This window comes from Bos javanicus, chromosome 8 (assembly GCF_032452875.1).
Source record: "Bos javanicus breed banteng chromosome 8, ARS-OSU_banteng_1.0, whole genome shotgun sequence".
Lineage (NCBI taxonomy): Eukaryota > Metazoa > Chordata > Mammalia > Artiodactyla > Bovidae > Bos > Bos javanicus.
This window is the reverse complement of record NC_083875.1, coordinates 70,236,613-70,260,230: the sequence shown is the minus strand read 5'-3', so window position 1 is coordinate 70,260,230 and position 23,618 is coordinate 70,236,613. Positions and strand designations below refer to the sequence as shown.

At 43.6% G+C, this 23,618-nt stretch overlaps 1 protein-coding gene across 4 annotated transcripts in view; it reads right to left on the bottom strand.

Moving 5' to 3' along the window:
- The window catches only part of PPP3CC (protein phosphatase 3 catalytic subunit gamma), an 80,702-nt gene extending 80,286 nt beyond the window's left edge, over window positions 1-416 (bottom strand). For 3 of the 4 annotated variants that reach the window (XM_061426985.1, XM_061426984.1, XM_061426986.1), the window contains exon 1: window positions 35-266. In XM_061426985.1, the coding sequence (XP_061282969.1) occupies window positions 35-251 (217 nt within the window). In that variant the 5' untranslated portion in view covers window positions 252-266. Of the gene's footprint in view, window positions 1-34 lie in introns of all 4 variants that reach the window. The other variant, XM_061426991.1, reaches the window with a different exon arrangement.
- Between the last annotated feature and the right edge of the window lie 23,202 nt (window positions 417-23,618).

Genomic DNA, 23,618 nt, shown 5'->3' with positions numbered 1-23,618 from the left:
CCAGCCCCCGGGCAGTAGACAACCCCGGCTTTACCCTTCGCGCGGAGACCCCCGGACCCGCGCGGCTGCCCTCCGTACACGCGCCCTTCCTTCCTCTCCTCCAGCTTCCGAATGTCGGTCTTCCCCCTCTCCTCTGCCTGCCCTCCCCTCCAGCTCTGACTGCTTCTCAGCTGCCTGCGCCGCCCGGGCCTGGAGCACCTAACACCGGGCCCTGGTTCCCGCACCCAAAGGCCCAGCGGAACCGCGGCCATCTTGTGACCCGGCCCGAGCGTCCCGGCGGCTGTCTGGCGGAGCCGTGCGCATCCTGTCCGCCTGGGATCACCTTGCAGGGCGCCCTCGTCCTCCCAGACTTTCCCCACGGCGGGGCCTCCCTCCCTTTCCTCGGGGTCTCCCCTCCACTCTGTCTCTAGGAGTCGTTATCAGTTTGATCCAGCTCCTTCCCACAGCTTACCCTCCCCCCAGTTACCAAACCCATTTAAACCCCTGGTTTAAGTTGTCACATTTGTCGAGAGCACTTAGTATAGTGAGAACGATCGCGTGCATCCTAGTTCTAATCTAGTAGTGGGGGGTGGAGGGGGATGGTTTCCGAGTGGGTGGATAAGAGCCCCCCCCCCACCCCCACACACAACCTGTCAGGTCCCACAGCCTCCTAGCTTCCTTTCCACTTGCCAGAAAGGGGACCGCAGCCCCCTCCAAGGAACCCCTGGGCCAGACCTCCTCTGTGTAGGGAACCGACCTGGAAGTTCTGCGTGCCACCTACACAGCTGGAAGCAATCCTTCTTCCCCTTTGACACCCCGTCATTCTTACCATGGAAAACGATGGGCAAGTCTCCATAGAGTCTTAATAATCTGGCTCATCTCTAGGTTAAAAACTGACCTTTTCTCTCCTTGAATTGCAAGCCTAGTATAGAAACTGTCTTCTAGTATAGTGCCTGGCAAAGACAAAAATATTTTGATTCTAGTCCTGATGGTGGAATGTTAAAACTGGGATCCAAGGAAGTATATGCAAATTACAGGGAAACCGATTTTAACAGTCACTGTGGTGGCCAGTGAGTAGTCGTAAGTGGCTCTGTACATTTAAAGTAAATAAATATTTATTTCCTCAAGTGTACTAGCCACATTTGAAGCATTCAATAACTACCTGTGGCTAGTGACTATCTAATTGGATGTGGCAGAATAAGACCTAACGCAAAGAGCCATCTCACTGGAAAAGACCCTGATGCTGGGAAAGATTGCAGGCAAAATGAGAGGAGGGCAGAGGATGAGATAGATGGTTCCTTGGCATTATTGACTCCATGGACGTGAATCTGAGCAAACTCTGGAAGATAGTGAAGGACAGGGAAACCTGGCGTGCTGTAGTCCATGGGGTCTCAAAGAGTCAGACACGACTGAATGACTGAACAATAACAACGGACTAGGACGCTTCCATCATCGCAGAAAGTTCTTTTGGACAGCTCCCAGCTAAAAGATTATAGAGCTTAACCCAAATCTCCTTTAACATAGATTTATGTAATGGGACCAACCTAGACAGCATATTAAAAAGCAGAGACGTTACTTTGCCAACAAAGGTCCGTCTAGTCAAAGGGAGAAGGGGACGACAGAGGATGAGATGGTTGGATGGCATCACTAACTCAATGGACGCGAGTTTGAGTAAACTCTGGAAGTTGGTGATGGACAGGGAAGCCTGGCATGCTGCAGTCCATGGGGTCGCAAAGAGTCGGACATGACTGAGCGACTGAACTGAACTGACTGATGTAATGGGAGGTGATCTGGGCATATACACTAGAGTCAGACCCCGAATTATGCTTTGCAGTTTTTTTTTTTTTAATTGGAGGTTAATTGCTTTACAATGTGGTGTTAGTTTCTGCTGTATAAGGAAGTAAATCAGCTATATGTATAAATATATCCCTTCCCACTTGTGCCTCACTCCCACCCCACTCCCCCCATCCTACCCCCCTAGGTCATAGTGTATGAGCACAGACCTGAACTTCCTGTGCTATACGGAAGCTTCCCACTAGCTATCTATCTTACACATGGTAGTGTACATATGTCAATCGTAATCACTCAATTCATGCCACCCTCCTCGTCCCCACCTGAGTCCACATGTCCATTCTGTACAGCTGAATCTCTATTCCTGCCCTTGCCTTGCAGTTTTGACCTAAAGGCAATTCATGGCAACTCTAGCAAGGCAGAAGCACTTCAGGAACTGGACAGATTTTGGTTCTGAGTTCTTGGGTCTTGATTTCAGGCTTTCACCAGAGAGAATTGCTCAGAGACTCTGAGGAAGTTCTTCAACTATGAAGTAACCAGAGCTTCACACCTCTATCAAACAGATCAACTTTCTAGTGGTCAAAAATAAATTGGTTCCTGCAGCATGCTGCTGCTGCTAAGTCGCGTCAGTTGCGTCCAACTCTGTGCGACCTCATAGATGGCAGCCCACCAGGCTCCCCCGTCCCTGGGATTCTCCAGGCAAGAACACTGGAGTGGGTCGCTATTTCCTTCTCCAATGCATGAAAGTGAAAAATGAAAGTGAAGTCACTCAGTCGTGTCTGACTCTAGCGACCCCATGGACTACAGCCTACCAGGCTCCTCCGTCCATGGGATTTTCCAGGCAAAAGTACTGGAGTGGGGTGCCATTGCCTTCTCCATCCTGCAACATAGTACTAAAATTAATCTAGAAGAATGTACGCAAGATGACTAAAAACAAGGAGTTTAAGAAAACACTGCAAACCAACATGAAGAGATGGGTTATTCAATAATAGTAGTGGGGAAATTAACCAACTCTCTGGATCTCAGATATATCTTTGTTTGTTCGTTTTTATTTGTTTGGTTTATTTCTTTTGTTTTCTTTGTTTTTTGGCCACACTGGGAGGCATCCAGGATCTTAGTTCCCTGACCAGGGATCAAACACATGCCTCCTGCAGTGAAAGTGCAGAGTCTTAACCACTGGACTGAGCTACGGAAGTCCTTGGATCTCAAAGTGGAGCCACATTTTAACACCAAACTTCATAAGTAATAAATATGAGAATTAAAATGAAGTGCTATTTTTTACATAGAAAATTGGAAAATATTTTTAAAAGGTGATACTGTTGGTAGTACATCATGAGAAACGCTGGGCTGGAGGAAGCACAAGCTGGAATCAAGATTGCTAGAAGAAATATCAATAACCTAAGATATGCAGATGACACCACCCTTATGGCAGAATGCAAAGAAGAACTAAAGAGCCTCCTGATGAAAGTGAAAGAGAAGAGTGAAAAAGTTGGCTTAAAGCTCAACATTCAGAAAACTAAGATCATGGCGTCTGGTCCCATCACTTCATGGCAAATAGATGGGGAAACAGTGGAAACAGTGACTGACTTAATTTTTCTGGGCTCCAAAATCACTGCAGATGGTGATTGCAACCATGAAATTAAAAGATGCTTACTCTTTGGAAGGAAAGTTATGACCAACCTAGACATCATATTGAAAGCAGAGACATTACTTTGTCAACAAAGGTCCGTCTAATCAAGGCTATGGTTTTTCCAGTGGTCATGTATGGATGTGAGAGTTGGACTATAAAGAAAGCTGAGCACCGAAGAATTGATGCTTTTGAACTGTGGTGTTGGAGAAGATTCTTGAGAGTCCCTTGGATTGCAAGGAGATCCAACCAGTCCATCCTAAAGGAAATCAGTCCTGAATATTCATTGGAAGGACTGATGCTGAAGCTGAAACTCCAATACTTTGGCCACCTGATGTGAAGAAGTAACTCACTGGAAAAGACCCTGATGCTGGGAAAGATTGAAAGTGGGAGAAGGGGACGACAGAGGATGAGATGGTTGGATGGCATCATTGATTCAATGAACAAGGGTTTGGGTGAACTCCAGGAGTTGGTGATGGACAGGGAGGCCTAGCGTACTGCGGTTCATGGGGTTGCAAAGAGTCGGACACACTGAGCGACTGAACTGAACTGAACTGTTGGTAGAATTATAAATTAGCACAATTTCTCTGGAAAGGAATTTGGCAGTATCAATCAAAGGAGATATATGTATGGCCAATGAGAAGACTCAACATTATTAGTCATGAGGGAAATGCTGAGATACCATTTTACTAACCTAGAAGAGCTGAAATTAGAACTTCCCTGGTGGTACAGTAGGTTAAGAATCCACCTGCCAATGCCGGGGACACAGGTTGAATCCCTGGTCCGGGAAGATCCCACATGCTGAGGGGCAACTAAGCCCATGCACTACAACTACCGGAGCTGTGCGCCACCGCTGCTGAAGCCACGCACCCTTGAGCCTGTGCTCTGCAACCGTAGAAGCTATCACAATGAGAATTCCATGCACCACAACAAAGAGTAACCCCTGCTCACCGCAACTGAGAAAGCCTGCATGCAGCAATGAAGACCCAGTGCAACCAAGACTCGAAAACAAAACTTAAAAAAAAAGCTGAAATTAAAAACTCTCAACATGTAAGTGTTGGCAAGGATGGGAGCAACTGGAACTCTCCTGCATTGCTGGTGGGAGAGTAAAATGCTACAACTACTTAGGAAGTTTGTTATAAAAGTTAAATATACACCTACAGTATTACTCAGTAATTCTACTCTTGGGTATTTTACCCAACAGCCATAATAACCCAGCAAAAATACCCACTACTACTCAGATAATAAAAAGAAAATAATTAATGATGTATGTAACAGTATGGATGAATCTTAAAAACATTATGGTGAACAAAAGCGGCAAGACACCAGGACTTCCCTGGTGGTCCAGTGGCTAAGACTCCATGCTCCCAATGCAGGGGGCTCAGGTTCAATTCCTGGTCAGGGAACTAGACACCACATGCTGCAACTAAGAGTTTGCTTGCCTGCAACTGAAAAGATCCTGCATGCCTCCAGCTAAGACCCAATGCAGCCAGATAAATTTTCAAAGAAACGAAGAAGCAAGACACGAAATAGACACTATATGATTTCAGTTGCATAGGAAAATGGTTACATGAAGTATGACACTGGATGGAACATTATACATCATGAAAAATCCTACTTTAGGTGGAAAGATATTTGATATCATGAGAAAAATCTCAGGAGATGATAAGCGAAAAAGTACAATATGGACTCCATGTTGTTAACAAACAAGCTAATGTCTGCATAAAAAGGCTAGGGGGAAATGTTAATATAGTCATTCATTCAATAAATATTAATTAAATGTCATCTATGCCAGGTACTGTGCTAGGCAGTAGGCATACAGTGATGAACTGAAATCAACACAGTTCATACCACCGTGGAGCACTAGCTGATGACGAAAAGATGTTAAAAGCAGCCATCTCTTGGTGGCATGATTAAGAGTCACTTATATAAAAATAAGAGGGAAAAAAAAAGAGAAAGAAAAGAGTCACAAAAAATGAACCATAATTTTCTGTATTTTCCAGGTTTTCTACGGTAAGAAAGTATTATTTTATAACTAGGAGAAAAAAAATTTTAAGTGTTCTTTTCTTTCAAAGGCCTATTGCCTATGCCTATTTCCAGTAGCATTAAGTATTTATTTGGAGAACTTTCTGAGAGACTTCTCTGATCAAAACAAACAAAACATCTAGTACCACTCAGTGAAAAAAGAAAACTCTTAAGTAAGTTCCCTTCAAAAACAATTTTTATTTTAAGTAAATAAGGCTTTAATGCACTGGTGTTGGTGGTAATGTTTTTAGTCATCATATTAATAGCTCCTGGCAACAACTGGGGAGTTCTACTTCATTCACCTGTACATCTACCCACCTAGCCAGGGTCACTTGCATCTTCATTTCATTGATGTATTTGATTCTCTTTCCTTTTACTTTCTGCATTGGTCAGAACTGACTAAATATTTAAAACTACCAAGATTCATGCTTAATTGGCAATCCTACTAATTTCTTCAAATCTAGGTTTCCATGTTACAGGGCCTGTGAGACTTGTTTTATTTCCTTATGAAACTCCCTAAGCACTTCATAAACCTTAATTAATGACTAACTCTTTTGAGAAATAATTATGAATGCTTTTGATTTAACAAAAGCACAAGGAAACCTAGTTTCCACTGTTGTATAAAAGTAACCTGGCTTTAGTTTCTGTATGAAGCCATTAAATATTAAACTTCTGTGTTAAATGCAGGCAAGAGAACTGCAGAATATTTTTTAAATGAATAAAATGAGCATTTCTAAAATAGCAACACAGAGTAAAAGGTATTTTATAGTGCATAGTTTTTCATTTTATATGAAAAGCACTACATAAATGTTTTTATTGGTAACACATATGATATGGACATCACATACTAATATTTCATTTATCTCTTTCTATATGAGTGCATTTGTGCTCTCCAGGCAGGAGATGTGGATTCAATCCCTGGGTCGGGAAGATTCCCCTGGAGAGAAAATGGCAATCTACTCCAGTATTCTTGCCTGGGAAATCCCACTGAAGAGGAGGCTAGCGGGCTATAGTCCATGGAGTCACAAAGAGTCAGACACTGAACACACACGCATGAATGCATTTAACTTTGATTACATTACCTTGGCATGAATACCCTCCCCCCCACACCAACAGTCGAGGTCTAAACAAAATTAGCAAATTTATATTAAAAAAAAATTTTTTTTCACAATTGGAAAAACATGACCCAAAGGAACTTTCTACCCATCATAGCCTGATATGAAAGTAGTAATCTCTGTAGACATGTGGGAAAAAAAGCGCTTGGGAAAGTCTTGCCTGGTGTGCTGCAGTTCATGGGGTTGCAAAGAGTCAGACACAACTTAGTGACTGAACAACAACAAATATATATTTACAGGTTAATATGCAGGTCATTTGGGGGGTAATGTGCAAGCCTCTGAAGTGTGTTACTCCTTGGTCTTCCCGGGAGAACCCACTACTATAACTGTAACAGGATTAAAGGCCCCCCCAATGTTGCCCATGATTACTTTTGTTTAAATCATGACAAAACAGGAAAAGATGGTAACAGTCATTACTGGCTACATAATACAGTACAGTCTAGGAGAATAGAATTTAATACCTCTCTTATTGCTGGGCTCCAGCATTCCACAGGTGAGAGATGCCACAGGTAAACGTCAGGGGCATTCATCAAGTTGCTTGGGCCAAAAATTGACAGTGGGAGGCAGGCAGAGGAGGCCAGTCCTCACATCATGTCCTATAAACTTACACCCCCTACAGTCCATTTCCCATACAACAGATCCTTTTCAACTAAAACAAATCTGATTTTTATCATTTCTCTGCTTAAAACCCTCAAGTGTCTCTTTTTCTAAAAGTGGTCTACTTCTTAGTAGACTTCTATCTAATTCGTTGATCTCAGCTCAAACCTCTTCCCCTCCATCCACTACATTTCAGACCTAGTGGCCTTATACAGGGTATACTGCAATTCATACAAATAGCCTCAAACAGACCAAGTTCATTTGTTTCCCAGGCTCTTGCATTTCCTGAATATTCATTGAAAGGACTGATGCTGAAGCTCCAATACTTTGGCCACCTGATGTAAAGAACTGACTCACTGGAAAAGACCCTGATGCTGGGAAAGATTGAAGGCAAAAGAAGGGGGCAGTAGAGGATGAGATAGATAGCATCACTGACTCAATGGACATGAATTTGAGCAAACTCCAAGAGACAGTGAAGAATAGAAGAGGCTGGCATGCTGCAGTCTATGGGGTTGCAAAGAGTCAGACACGACTTAGCAACTGAACAACAAAATTGCTCGGAACATTCTTTTCCTAGATCTTCACAAGGCTGCCTCCTTACTCTCAACTCAGGTGCACCTCCGAAAGGCTGGCCTTCCCTAAGCACTGTACTGCCTAAAGCTACATCACCCCACCACTCTCTGCCTCATTTCCATAAATTAGCTTATCCATAGCGTGTCTACTCTCACTTCTTAAGGGGGCATCTTTGTCTGTTTTGTTCACTGCTGTTACGTTGTCATGCTGACCATGGCCTGAGGTTGGAGGTTAATAATTTGTTGAATTCATGAATATCTTCTTACTCTGGTCCTAAGCAGAAGTTCTTAACTTGTGGTACAGGGATTTCAAATCATTCCCTCCCCATCCAGCTCCCAACTAGAAATGAAATCAAAGTATTGAGTTTATTTTTAAGTGCTTTGGGGTGTGTGTGAGAAATGTATAGGAAAGCATATTTATTTTTCATTTTCTCGAAGGAATCCAGACAACAAAGTGTTAATGACCACTGATACAGAGTTTTAATTTACAAAGCACTGTCCCTTTAAAAAAAAAATTCTTTTTTTGGCCGTCCTGCATGATAGAACCTGAGCCCCCTGCAATGCAGAAGTTTCTTACACATTTAGTTCTCTTACATTTATGCAGATAGACAGTATAGAAATGATCTTTTCTACCTTGTAGATAAAGTCATTGAGGTGTGGAGACATTAAACAAATCAGAGTTTGCACAGCCAGTCAATGACGGAATTGACACAAATCCATTCTTCTGGACTCAAAACACTTTGCCCTGTTGGCTGAAGACCAAGACAGAATCCACTCTTGCTTAACTTCATTTGCTTCCAAAAGCATCAAACTTAAACATTTTTCTAAGAGATTTCTTATTTAAACTAGTTTATAAGACTGCATTAAAATTTTCAATGAAAATAATTATCATCAGCTAGATCAAGGCAATTTTTTTCAAGCAAAAATTTAATGTATGGACCAAGAAGTGCAAAACAGTTTTCCATTAGGTTAGCTGCTGCTGCTAAGTCGCTTCAGTCGTGTCTGACTCTGTGCGACCCTATAGACGGCAGCCCACCAGGCTCCCCCGTTCCTGGGATTCTCCAGGCAAGAACACTGGAGTGGGTTGCCATTTCCTTCTCCAATGCACGAAAGGGAAAAGGGAAAGTGACACGACTCTTAGCGACCCCATGGACTGCAGCCTACTAGACTCCTCCGTCCATGGGATTTTCGAGGCAAGAGTACTGGAGTGGGGTGCCAGTGCCTTCTCCGTTCCATTAGGTTAAGTGGAACATAATTGAGGAAATAGCTTTGCAAGGATAAATATAACAAATGAAAATAATGTTGAGATCTCGAATGTTTAGATTTTATCTACCCTTTCAGTTAGGATGCACAACTGAACCATCTATCCTAAAAAATCAATTTAATCTACTTTTTTTTTTTAAAAGTTAGGTTTCCCAGAAAAGAAAAATCTAAATTTAATCTCTTTGCTCTGCTCATGCAGTTTTCAAGAGGAATGAGATGGAGGGACCTACATTATTTGCATTAAACCATGTACATTTGGGGCAAAGACATTTCTCCTCAAGGGCGATGCCTGTGTAATAACCCATATGGGAAAAGAATCTAAAAAAGAATGGCTGTATGTATATGTATAACTGATTCACTTTGCTGTGCGTATGAGACTAACGCAACACTGTAAATTAACTATACTCCAATTTCAAAAAAAGTGGGGGCATGCCTGTAGGATACAACCAGACACCAGCTTCAAAAGAGCTTGTTTCATTAACCTCAAGAACTTATGGGGAACATGCCACTTGAAAGAATCTCCTATTCTGGGAGGATACAGTAGATCAAAGAGAATTTTTTCCTTCCTTATGAGAATCTATAATTAAAGACCTAATCCTTTATTTTAAGGAAGAAAAAAAAATGTCCTCCTTTATTGAATCAGTTGTTTTCCTCTCCTTAAAATGCACATGGTTAACGTCATGTTTTGGAAGGAATTTCCTTTTAACTGGCCTGTCATTCTTAGATTTTGGTGCCTTTAAAAATGTTAGCCTGGGGCTTCCTTGGTGGCCCATTAGACTCCCATCTTCAAATGCAGGGGGCGCAGGTTCAATCCCTTGTTGGGGAACTAAGATCCCACATGCCTGGTGGCCAAATAAATAAAACAAAAAATGTTTTAGCAAGCAGAGTGTGTTCCTGGCATCTTGGGACCTGTCACTTTCCCAAGACAATGTGAAGCCCAGCGCCCAGTCCCTGCCGCCAGCAGAGGCCCAGTTCTGTGCAGAGCAAGAGTGGCAAATAGAAGGACAGCCCTACTGAAGACGGCTCATTACCCTCACTGGCAATCACATAAAGCAAGAAGCGTGACTCCATCTACTTATGGGGTGTGTCCACAGCTAGGTACAGGCGGCAATGACCACTGTATCCAGGATTTCTCCACTGAGGACAAGTTCAAGTTCCACTTTGGGATCCAAGGGCCTCATGTGGGCAACTGCAGTTCCCACAGGTGTGGCATGTACACCAACGGAGGCCTTGTTGTGCTAGACTGTGATAACCCTCGGGTCAGCATCTTTTCTTCTGAGGGCAGGTTCAAGACAGAGATTGGACCAGGTGGCCTTGAGAGCCCCAAGAGAGTGGCCACAGAACGGATGGTAACAGGTTATGCATCTTAACCGTCCGGGCCAGTGGCAAGCTGGTTGGCCAGTTCGGAGGCCATGGGGCCACTAACTATGCAGTGCCTGTGGCTCAGATGGTAAAGAGTCTGCCTGCAATGTAGTTTAGACCTGGGTTCGATCCCTGGGTCGGGAAGATCCCCTGGAGAAGAGAATGGAAACCCACTCCGGTCTTCTTGCTTGGAGAATTCCATGGACAGAGAAGCTTGGCTGGGATCGCAAAGAGTCAGACACAACTGAGCGACTAACACTTTCACTTTGTGAACAAGAATGCAATTGTAGTGATAGATTTCCATAAATGTTCATGGAGGTGGACACCCCTGGCAGAGTTCCTCTTCAGGTTTGCCTCCCACAGGAGGCCGTGGACCCTTCAATGCCTCCATGGGGTTAGCTGTGGACTTCAGGGGGAGCCCCCTTGTGGCTAATAGGGGAAGTGCAGCCTCCAGCCGTCCGAAGGCTCTGGCTCCTTCTAGTCCTTGTATCAACTCTGCAGAGCCACTACAGCACCACAGGGCCTGGCACTGACCACAGATGCCCATGAGGTGGTGGCCTATGCTGGTGTCAAAGAACATAATCAATAATCTATCATAGGAATGGAAGAGATTTATTTGAGTCACACTAAGGACAATTCTAGGAATCAGCGAACTAAAATGGACTGGAATGGGTGAATTTAACTCAGATGACCATTATATCTACTACTGCGGGCAGGAATCCCTTAGAAGAAATGGAGCAGCCATCATGGTCAACAAAAGAGTCCGCAATGCAGTGCTTGGATACAATCTCAAAAACGACAGAATGATCTCTGTTTGTTTCCAAGGCAAACCATTCAATATCACAGTAATCCAAGTCTATGCCCCAAACAGTAACACTAAAGAAGCTGAAGTTGAACGGTTCTATGAAGACCTACAAGACCTTTTAGAACTAACACCCAAAAAAGATGTCCTTTTCATTATAGGGGACTGGAATGCAAAAGTAGGAAGTCAAGAAACACCTGGAGTAACAGGCAAATTTGGCCTTGGAATACGGAATGAAGCAGGGCAAAGACTAATAGAGTTTTGCCAAGAAAATGCACTGGTCATAGCAAACACCCTCTTCCAACAACACAAGAGAGGACTCTACACATGGACATCACCAGATGGTCAACACCGAAATCAGATTGATTATAGTCTTTGCAGCCAAAGATGGAGAAGCTGTATACAGTCAACAAAAACAAGACCAGGAGCTGACTGTGGTTCAGATCATGAACTCCTTATTACCAAATTCAGACTGAAATTGAAGAAAGTAGGGAAAACCACTAGACCATTCAGGTATGACGTAAATCAAATCCCTTATGATTATACAGTGGAAGTGAGAAATAGATTTCAGGGCCTAGATCTGATAGATAGAGTGCCTGATGAACTATGGAATGAGGTTCGTGACATTGTACAGGAGACAGGGATCAAGACCATCCCCATGGAAAAGAAATGCAAAAAAGCAAAATGGCTGTCTGGGGAGGCCTTAAAAATAGCTGTGAAAAGAAGAGAAGCAAAAAGCAAAGGAGAAAAGGAAAGCTATAAGCATCTGAATGCAGAGTTCCAAAGAATAGCAAGAAGAGATAAGAAAGCCTTCCTCAGCGATAAATGCAAAGAAATAGAGGAAAACAACAGAATGGGAAAGACTAGAGATCTCTTCAAGAAAATTAGAGATACCAAGGGGACATTTCATGCAAAGATGGGCTCGATAAAGGACAGAAATGGTATGGACCTAACAGAAGCAGAAGATATTAAGAAGAGGTGGCAAGAATACACAGAAGAACTGTACAGAAAAGATCTTCACGACCCAGATAATCACGATGGTGTAATCACTGACCTAGAGCCAGACATCCTGGAATGTGAAGTCAAGTGGGCCTTAGAAAGCATCACTACGAACAAAGCTAGTGGAGGTGATGGAATTCCAGTTGAGCTACTTCAAATCCTGAAAGATGATGCTGTGAAAGTGCTGCACTCACTATGCCAGCAAATTTGGAAAACTCAGCAGTAGCCACAGGACTGGAAAAGGCCAGTTTTCATTCCAATCCCAAAGAAAGGCAATGCCAAAGAATGCTCAAACTACGTCACAATTGCACTCATCTCACACGCTAGTAAAGTAATGCTCAAAATTCTCCAAGCCAGGCTTCAGCAATATGTGAACCGTGAACTTCCTGATGTTCAAGCTGGTTTTAGAAAAGGCAGAGGAACCAGAGATTAAATTGCCAACATCTGCTGGATCATGGAAAAAGCAAGAGAGTTCCAGAAAAACATCCATTTCTGCTTTATTGACTATGCCAAAGCCTTTGACTGTGTGGATCACAATAAACTGTGGAAAATTCTGAAAGAGATGGGAATACCAGACTACCTGACCTGCCTCTTGAGAAATCTGTATTCAGGTCAGGAAGCAACAGTTAGAAGTGGACATGGAACAACAGACTGGTTCCAAATAGGAAAAGGAGTATGTCAAGGCTGTATATTGTCACCCTGCTTATTTAACTTATATGCAGAGTACATCATGAGAAACGCTGAACTAGAAGAAACACAAGCTGGAATCAAGATTGCCGGGAGAAATATCAATAACCTCAGATATGCAGATGACACTACCCTTATGGCAGAAAGTGAAGAGGAACTAAAAAGCCTCTTGATGAAAGTGAAAGAGGAGAGTGAAAAAGTTGGCTTAAAGCTCAACATTCAGAAAATGAAGATCATGGCATCTGGTCCCGTCACTTCATGGGAAATAGATGGGGAAACAGTGGAAACAGTGTCAGACTTTATTTTTCTGGGCTCCAAAATCACTGCAGATGGTGACTGCAGCCATGAAATTAAAAGACGCTTACTCCTTGGAAGAACACTTATGACCAACCTAAATAGCATATTCAAAAGCAGAGACATTAGTTTGCCAACAAAGGTCCGTCTAGTCAAGGCTATGGTTTTTCCTGTGGTCATGTATGGATGTGAGAGTTGGACTGTGAAGAAGGCTGAGCGCCGAAGAATTGATGCTTTTGAACTGTGGTGTTGGAGAAGACTCTTGAGAGTCCCTTGGACTGCAAGGAGATCCAACCAGTCCATTCTGAAGGAGATCAGCCCTGGGATTTCTTTGGAGGGAATGATGCTAAAGCTGAAACTCCAGTACTTTGGCCACCTCATGCGAAGAGTTGACTCATTGGAAAAGCCTCTGATGCTGGGAGGGATTGGGGGCAGGAGGAGAAGGGGACGACAGAGGATGAGGTGGCTGGATGGCATCACTGATTCGATGGACATGAGTCTGAGTGAACTCCGGGAGTTGGTGATGGACAAGGAGGCCTGGCATGCTGCGATTCATGGGGTCGTGAAGAGTCGGACACGACTGAGCGACTGAACTAAACTGAACTGAAGGACGATAGCTTGGAAGACAGCATCGCAGATAACTGTGAAGAACTGCTCTGGAGAAACAGGGTTTTCAGCAGTTTTATATGTTGTCAAAACAAAGAGGGCATCCCTGGTGGCTCAGGCAGTAAAGACTCTGCCTGCAACTCGGGAGACCCAGATTTGATCCCTGGGTCAGGAAGATCCCCTGGAGAAGGGAATAGTGACCCACTCCAGTATTCATGCCTGGAGAATTCCATGGATAGAAGAGCCTAGTGGGCTATATAGTCCATGGGGTCACAAAGAGTCAGATACAACTGAGCGACTAACACACACACACACACACACACACAGAATAAAGAGCACTCAACAAGTCAGGGATACATTCCTTCAAGGTTTTGTTTTTTTTAAAAAAAAAAACACATACACAGCGAGTCAGTTTGACCTCGGCACCTGGGAAGGGAGTTTTATCATTGAAGGAATATCAGCACTGGTGTCCCAGGAAGGGAGACATTGAATCTTTACTTTCCACACAACATTCTTTACTTTGGGTCAGTGTACCCTTTTCTTGATCATTAAAGCAGATGTACAATGTATGTTTGATATGCCACAAACAAGGCTGTTTTAGTTAGCGTAAAATTCAAGTTATGTCATGTATAAGCCAGAATGACTTCCCCAGACCGCAATATGTGAATACTTTATCACTGCTAATTACAAATGGCAACCCACTCTAGTATTTTTGCCTGGGAAATCATAGGCAGGACAGAAGAGCCTGGTGGGCTACAGTCCACGGGGTCACAGAGTCGGACAGGACTTAGCAACTAGGCTACAACAAACCACTGTTTTAAGGTCTGTGCTGCACTAGTGGCTGCACAGAGCCTGCCTGGTTCACGCAGGGAAATACCTAGGGGTGGCTGGACCAGAGGGTCTGGCCAGGAGGTGGGCCACAAATCTGGCAGCACTGAATGTGGGCTGTGGGCATGGGTGCCCTCCCTTTCCCCATCTCCCAAACTCAGGGCTGCTCTTTATTTAATTCTTTTTCTTCCTTTGGCTGTACCATGCAGCATGCAGGATCTTATTTCCTGCATTGGGAGTGCAGAATCTTAACCACTGGACCATTAGGTGCATGCATGCTAAGTTCCTTTAATCATGTCCAACTCTTTGCCACCTTCTGGACTGTAGCCCACCAGGCTACCCTGTCCATGGCATTCTCCAGGCAAGAATAATGGAGTGGGTCGTCATTTCCTACTCCATGGAATCTTCCCAACCCAGGGTTTGAATCCACATCTCTTACATCTCCCACATTGGTTCAGTTCAGTTCAGTTCAGTTCAGTCACTCAGTCGTGTCCGACTCTTTGCGACCCCATGGACCGCAGTATGCCAGGCCTCCTTGTCCATCACCAACTCCCAGAGTTTACCCAAACTCATGTCCGTTGAGTCGGTGATGCCATCCGACCATCTCATCCTCTGTCATCCCCTTCTCCTCCTGCCTTCAATCTTTCCCAGCATGAGGGTCTTTTCAAATGAGTCAGTTCTTCACATCAGGTGGCCAAAGTATTGGAGTGGCATCGGTCCTTCCAATGAATATTCAGGACTGACCTCCTTTAGGATGGACTGGTTGGATGTTCTTGCAGCCCAAGGGACTCTTAAGTCTTCTCCAACACGATAGTTCAAAAGCATCAATCCTTCAACGCTAAGCTTTCTTTGTAGACCAACTTTCACATCCATACATGACCACTGGAAAAACCATAGTCTTGGCTAGACGGACCTTTGTTGGCAAAGTAATGTCTCTGCTTTTCAATACGCTGTCTAGGTTGGTCATAACTTTCCTTCCAAGGAGTAAGCGTCTTTTAATCTCATGGCTGCAGTCACCCTCTGCAGTGATTTTGGAGCCCCCAAAAATAAAGTCTGCCACTGTTTCCACTGGTAGGCAGGTTCTTTACCACTAGTGCCAGCCACCTGGGAAGCCCACTAGGTGAGTCCCTTTTCATTCAGTTCTTGCTTTAACTGGGTGGGCCTAGACTGTGTACCTTCCTTACACGTCTCCCCTGTCCCTTCAGTGCTCCCCTCCGCCAGCCTAGGGCCAGAACAGCCTTTTACTCCAGGTCTGCTTGTCTGTCTACCACCCCCTACACGGACAGTGATAACAATACCCCATTACTCCTATTAAATGACTTCACACACACACACACAAAGCCACATACAGGATGATATATACTTTAAGAACACATTTCATTTGGAATCACCGCATCAAAGATTTCTTTTCAATATGTTATTTGAGATTCCTTGTTTCAAAGAGATTCAACACATGTTTCTGGGCTCCCTATGTAGGGGGGAGGGACTATAAAAGGTGTATGAAAGGAATGATCATGGCTCACAAGAAATGGAAGAGAAAACAAAAGAAAAACCTACAAAACACTTAAAATGTATGGAGGCTTGTTACGTTTTTGTGACATTTTTATGGTATGCTTATGTATGGATGTTATGATGGATGTACACTTATGCTGTTTCCAGTCATAAAAAAGGTACATTTTGAAAACAAATTTTCTTTTCAGGGGCCTCTCCTTGGAATTTCCTGATGGCTTTCTTTTAATGTGTATACTTACAAAAACTCTGTGGATTATTGCCTGAGTTTATTCTTAGGGAACCTCAGGAGATAAGCAAACCACAGATGGAGAAAAATATTCAGAACCTAATGGAAGAAAGAACTCCTTCTTGGCTTCTGAGCACTTTTGGATTACTCCTTAACTATAATTGATGCCACTGTTTCAGAATCCCACCCACTGTCAGGGTCAAAGATTGTTCTTATACAGGAAGCATAGTCTGTGAACTCCCTTCCTTCTTTTAAAATAAACCTTGAAGAGACATCTGGCAAGAACTGTGATGTTGGAGAGAAAAATATTTTGGGGCTGACAGCTCTAAACATACTTAGCTGAGAGCTGATAAGGACCTATGGATCTTTTCCAACAACTTTTTTTTTTTTTCTATTTAAATAGAATGGAATTCAGTTTATTTCAGAAGGTGGACAGGATTCACTTCCTCTGGGATTTAAACCTGTTATTCTTGAGAAGTCCAGGTAGATCACATTAGATCATTCAGTTCAATTGCTCAATTGTGTCCAACTCTTTGTGACCCCATGAATCACAGCACGCCAGGCCTCCCTGTCCATCACCAAGTCCTGGAGTCCCCCCAAACCCATGTCCATTGAGTTGGTGATGCCATCCAACCACCTCATCATTTGTTGTCCCCTTCTCCTCCTGCCCTCAATCTTTCCCAGCATCAGGGTCTTTTCCGATGAGTCAGCTCTTTGCATCAGGTGACGAAAATATTGGAGTTTCAGCTTCAGCATCACTCCTTCCAATGAACACCCAGGACTGATCTCCTTCAGAATGCACTGGTTGGATCTCCTTGCAGTCCAAGGGACTCTCAAGAGTCTTCTCCAACACCACCGTTCAAAAGCATCAATTCTTCGGCGCTCAGCTTTCTTCACAGTCCAACTCTCACATCCATACATACTACTGGAAAAACCATAGCCTTGACTAGATGGACTTTGTTGACAAAGTAATGTCTCTGCCTTTCAATATGCTGTCTGGGTTGGTTATAACTTTCCTTTTAAGGAGTAAGCGTCTTTTAATTTCATGGCTCCAGTCACTATCTTCAGTGATTTTGGAGCCCAGAAAAATAAAGTCTGACACTGTTTCCACTGTTTCCCCATCTATTTCCCATGAAGTGACGGGACCAGATGCCATGATCTTCATTTCCTGAATGTTGAGCTTTATGCCAACTTTTTCACTCTCCTCTTTCACTTTCATCAAGAGGCTCTTTACTTTTTCTTCACTTTCTGCCATAAGGGTGGTGTCATCTGCATATCTGAGGTTATTGTTATTTCTCCCAGCAATCTTGATTCCAGCTTGTGTTTCTTCTAGTTCAGTGTTTCTCATGATGTACTCTGCATATAAGTTAAATAAGCAGGGTGACAATATACAGCCTTGACATACTCCTTTTCCTATTTGAAACCAGTCTGTTGTTCCATGTCCAGTTCTAACTGTTGCTTCCTGACCTGCATATAGGTTTCTCAAGAGGCAGACCAGGTGGTCTGGTATTCCCATCTCTTTCAGAATTTTCCACAGTTTATTGTGATCCACACAGTCAAAGGCTTTGGCATAGTCAATAAAGCAGAAATAGATGTTTTCCTGGAAGAGTGTGAAAATCTTTAATAAAAGAGATGAGCATTTTGTTTTCCAGTAAATCAAAAACCCTGTGTTGATGTTTGGTGTCATTATTTCTCAAAACAGATTTTGTTCAAATCAGTCTCAGCATCACTGAATGGTAAAGACGAATGTGCAGAAGCAACTTGATAGAAGGGCATTCAGTTAAGTTTAGTTCAGTAGCTCAGTCGTGTCCGACTCTTCGTGACCCCATGAATCGCAGACCAACAGGCCTCCCTGTCCATCACCAACTCCCAGAGTTCACTCAGACTCACGTCAATCCAGTCAGTGGTGCCATCCAGCCATCTCATCCTCTGTCGTCCCCTTCTCCTCCTGCCCCCAATCCCTCCCAGCATCAGAGGCTTTTCCAATGAGTCAACTCTTCGCATGAGGTGGCCAAAGTACTGGAGTTTCAGTTTCAGCATCATTCCCTCCAAAGAAATCCCAGGGCTGATCTCCTTCAGAATGGACTGGTTGGATCTCCTTGCAGTCCAAGGGACTCTCAAGAGTCTTTTCCAACACCACCGTTCAAAAGCATCAATTCTTTGGCGCTCAGCCTTCTTCACAGTCCAACTCTCACATCCATACATGACCACAGGAAAAACCATAGCCTTGACTAGACGGACCTTTGTTGGCAAAGTAATGTCTCTGCTTTTGAATATGCTATTTAGGTTGCTCATAAGTGTTCTTCCAAGGAGTAAGCGTCTTTTAATTTCATGGCTGCAGTCACCATCTGCAGTGATTTTGGAGCCCAGAAAAATAAAGTCTGACACTGTTTCCACTGTTTCCCCATCCATTTCCCATGAAGTGATGGGACCAGATGCCATGATCTTCATTTTCTGAATGTTGAGCTTTAAGCCAACTTTTTCACTCTCCACTTTCACTTTCATCAAGAGGCTTTTTAGTTCCTCTTCACTTTCTGCCATAAGGGTAGTGTCATCTGCATATCTGAGGTTATTGATATTTCTCCCGGCAATCTTGATTCCAGCTTGTGTTTCTTCTAGTTCAGTGTTTCTCATGATGTACTCTGCATATAAGTTAAATAAGCAGGGTGACAATATACAGCCTTGACATACTCCTTTTCCTATTTGGAACCAGTCTGTTGTTCCATGTCCACTTCTAACTGTTGCTTCCTGACCTGAATACAGATTTCTCAAGAGGCAGGTCAGGTAGTCTGGTATTCCCATCTCTTTCAGAATTTTCCACAGTTTATTGTGATCCACACAGTCAAAGGCTTTGGCATAGTCAATAAAGCGGAAATAGATGTTTTTCTGGAACTCTCTTGCTTTTTCCATGATCCAGCAGATGTTGGCAATTTAATCTCTGGTTCCTCTGCCTTTTCTAAAACCAGCTTGAACATCAGGAAGTTCACGGTTCACATATTGCTGAAGCCTGGCTTGGAGAATTTTGAGCATTATTTTACTAGCATGTGAGATGAGTACAATTGTGTGGTAGTTTGAGCATTCTTTGGCATTGCCTTTCTTTGGGATTGGAATGAAAACTGGCCTTTTCCAGTCCTGTGGCTACTGCTGAGTTTTCCAAATTTGCTGGCATAGTGAGTGCAGCACTTTCACAGCATCATCTTTCAGGATTTGGAATAGCTCAACTGGAATTCCATCACCTCCACTAGCTTTGTTCGTAGTGATGCTTTCTAAGGCCCACTTGACTTCACATTCCAGGATGTCTGGCTCTAGGTCAGTGATTACACCATTGTGATTATCTGGGTCGTGCAGATCTTTTCTGTACAGTTCTTCTGTGTATTCTTGCCACCTCTTCTTAATATCTTCTGCTTCTGTTAGGTCCATACCATTTCTGTCCTTTATCGAGCCCATCTTTGCATGAAATGTCCCCTTGGTATCTCTAATTTTCTTGAAGAGATCTCTAGTCTTTCCCATTCTGTTGTTTTCCTCTATTTCTTTGCATTTATCGCTGAGGAAGGCTTTCTTATCTCTTCTTGCTATTCTTTGGAACTCTGCATTCAGATGCTTATAGCTTTCCTTTTCTCCTTTGCTTTTTGCTTCTCTTCTTTTCACAGCTATTTTTAAGGCCTCCCCAGACAGCCATTTTGCTTTTTTGCATTTCTTTTCCATGGGGATGGTCTTGATCCCTGTCTCCTGTACAATGTCACGAACCTCATTCCATAGTTCATCAGGCACTCTATCTATCAGATCTAGGCCCTGAAATCTATTTCTCACTTCCACTGTATAATCATAAGGGATTTGATTTACGTCATACCTGAATGGTCTAGTGGTTTTCCCTACTTTCTTCAATTTCAGTCTGAATTTGGTAATAAGGAGTTCATGATCTGAGCCACAGTCAGCTCCTGGTCTTGTTTTTGTTGACTGTATACAGCTTCTCCATCTTTGGCTGCAAAGACTATAATCAATCTGATTTCGGTGTTGACCATCTGGTGATGTCCATGTGTAGAGTCCTCTCTTGTGTTGTTGGAAGAGGGTGTTTGCTATGACCAGTGCATTTTCTTGGCAAAACTCTATTAGTCTTTGCCCTGCTTCATTCCGTATTCCAAGGCCAAATTTGCCTGTTACTCCAGGTGTTTCTTGACTTCCTACTTTTGCATTCCAGTCCCCTATAATGAAAAGGACATCTTTTTTGGGTGTTAGTTCTAAAAGGTCTTGTAGGTCTTCATAGAACTGTTCAACTTCAGCTTCTTCAGCATTACTGGTTGGGCCATAGACTTGGATTACTGTGATATTGAATGGTTTGCCTTGGAAACAAACAGAGATCATTCTGTCGTTTTTGAGATTGCATCCAAGTACCGCATTACGGACTCTTTTGTTGACCATGATGGCTACTCCATTTCTTCTAAGGGATTCCTGCCCGCAGTAGTAGATATAATGGTCATCTGAGTTAAATTCACCCATTCCAGTCCATTTCAGTTCACTGATTCCTAGAATGTCGACATTCATTCTTGCCATCTCGTTTGACCACTTCCAATTTGCCTTGATTCATGGACCTGACATTCCAGGGTCCTATGAAATATTGCTCTTTACAACATCGGACCTTGCTTCTGTCACCAGTCACATCCACAGCTGGGTATTCTTTTTGCTTTGGCTCCATCCCTTCATTCTTTCTGGAGTTATTTCTCCACTGATCTCCAGTAGCATATTGGGTGCCTACTGACCTGGGGAGTTCCTCTTTCAGTATCCTATCATTTTGCCTTTTCATACTGTTCATGGGGTTCTCAAGGCAAGAATACTGAAGTGGTTTGCCATTCCCTTCTCCAGTGGACCACATTCTGTCAGATCTCTCTGCCATACCCACCCCACGGGCATGGCTTAGTTTCACTGAGTTAGACAATCCGTGGTCCTAGTGTGATTAGATTGACTAATTTTCTGTGAGTATGGTTTCAGTGTGTCTCCCCTCTGATGCCCTCTTTAACACCTACCATCTTACTTGGGTTTCTCTTACCTTGGGTGTGGGGTATCTCTTCACGGCTGCTCCAGCAAAGCGCAGCCGCTGCTCCTTACCTTGGACGAGGGGAATTTCCTCACCGCCGCCCTTCCTGACCTTCAACGTGGGATAGCTCCTCTAGGCCCTCCCGCACCCGCGCAGCCACCGCTTCCTGGACGTGGGGTTGGTCCTCCCGGCCGCTGCCCCTGGCCTCAGGCGTAGGGTAGCTCCTCCCGACCGCCGCCCCTGGCCTCGGGCGTAGGGTAGCTCCTCCCGGCCACCGCCCCTGACCTCATTCGCGGGGTAGCTCCTCTCAGCCGCTGCCCCTGACCTCGGAGTTATCTGGCCAAGAATTACACCTTCCACCAAAAATGTCCCAAATGGCTTAGCTGATAAACAGTATTACTACGAGATGGCCAAGATTGAAGTTTTAACCTTCTTAGTGACCTGTTTGCTTTGCTCGGCTTTATCCTAGGTTGTTGCTTCTTCACTAAGCTGTGTCTGACTCTTTTTTGACCCCGGGGACTGTAGCCCACCAGGCTCCTCTGTCCATGGGATTTCCCAGGCAAGAATACTGGAGTGAGTTGCCATTTCCTTCTCCAGGGGATCTTCCTGACCCAGGGATCGAATCCCTGTCTCCTGCATTGGCAGGTGGATTCTTTACCACTCACTGAGCCACCACAGAAGCCCACTCTATTCTATACTGGCCACAAGTTCACCTCTCTCAAACTTCTGTTTCTAAAGAAGGACCAGGAAACAAGGAATTAGCAAAACCAACACCAAAGACAGTAAAAACACAACAGGAACTGCTGCCAGTGGATAAAGAGGCCTTCCATCAACACAAAGCTGGCAGGCATTCCATCTGATCTTTTCATTCTTACTGTGTGGCAGGTGCTGGAATCACAGAGAGAAACCAGGTAGAGCCTCTACCCAAGGAAGCTGGTGTATAAAGAACAAGCGACTACAATGCAAGTCCAGTAACTGATAAACACAGGGAGGCATTAATCCCACCTGGGCGGGTGATCCAGAGGTGGCACAGGCCGAGGATGGAGTGAGTATCATTTTGAATAACTGCATCAGATGCTAGTCCAATACAGCTACTTAATGCGATTTAAAATTCCAATAGAAGCCACTTAATATATTATTCTTGAGTTAGAAAAAGGAAGGACTGAGAAACAGGCATTTGGGAATTTCTATGTAGTAATAAGACAGCATCAATTCTTTTTTTTCCCCAAGTCTTTATTCAATGTTACAATATTGTTTCTGTTTTATGTTTTGGTTTTTTGGCCACCAGGCATGTGGAATCTTAGCTGCCAGACCAGGGATTGAACCTGCAACCCCTGCATTGAAAGGCAAAGTCTTAACCACTGGACCACCAGGGAAGTTGCTAGCATCAGTTCTTTTACCCTACTGTTCATTTTTGTTGTTGAAGATAAATAACAGACACCTGCTCTTTTGAATAAATGGAGAAACAGCAGATTTAGAATTTTAAATCTCATGACAGAACTTTTCCCTGTGAGACATTCAGGAGACATGGTTTGAATGAACCAAGGATATTCTTCTGCTTCATTGACTACACTAAAGCCTTTGAGTGGATCACCACAAACTGGAAAATTCTTAGAGATGGAAATACCAGACCACCTTACCTGCCTCCTGCGAAACCTGTATGCAGATTAAGAAGCAACAGTTAGAATGGACATGGAATGATGGTCTGGTTCCAAATTGGGAAAGGGGTATGTCAAGACTCTATATTATCACCCTGCTTATTTAACTTATATGCAGAGTACATCATGCGAAATCCAAGGCTGGATGAAACACAAGTTGGAGTCAAGATTGCCGGGAGAAATATCAATAACCTCAGATACGCAGACACCACCACCCTTATGGCAGAAAGCAAAGAGGAACTAAAAAGCCTCTTGATGAAGGTGAAAGAGAATGAAAAAGCTGGCTTAAAACTCAACATTCAAAAAACTAAGATCATGGCATCCAGCCCCATCACTTCATGGCAAATAGATGGGGAAACAATGGAAACAGTGACAGACTTTATTTTCTTGGACTCCAAAATCACTCCAGATGGTGACTGCAGCCTTTGAAATTAAAAAACACTTGCTCCTTGGAAGAAAAGCTATGACAAACATAGACAGCATATTAAAAAGCAGAAACATTACTTTGTCAGCAAAGGTCCGTATAGTCAAAGCTATGGTTTTTCCAGTAGTCACATATGGATGTGAGAGTTGGACTATAAAGAGAGCTGAGCGCTGAAGAATTGATGCTTTTGAACTGTGGTGTTAGAGAAGACTCTTGAGA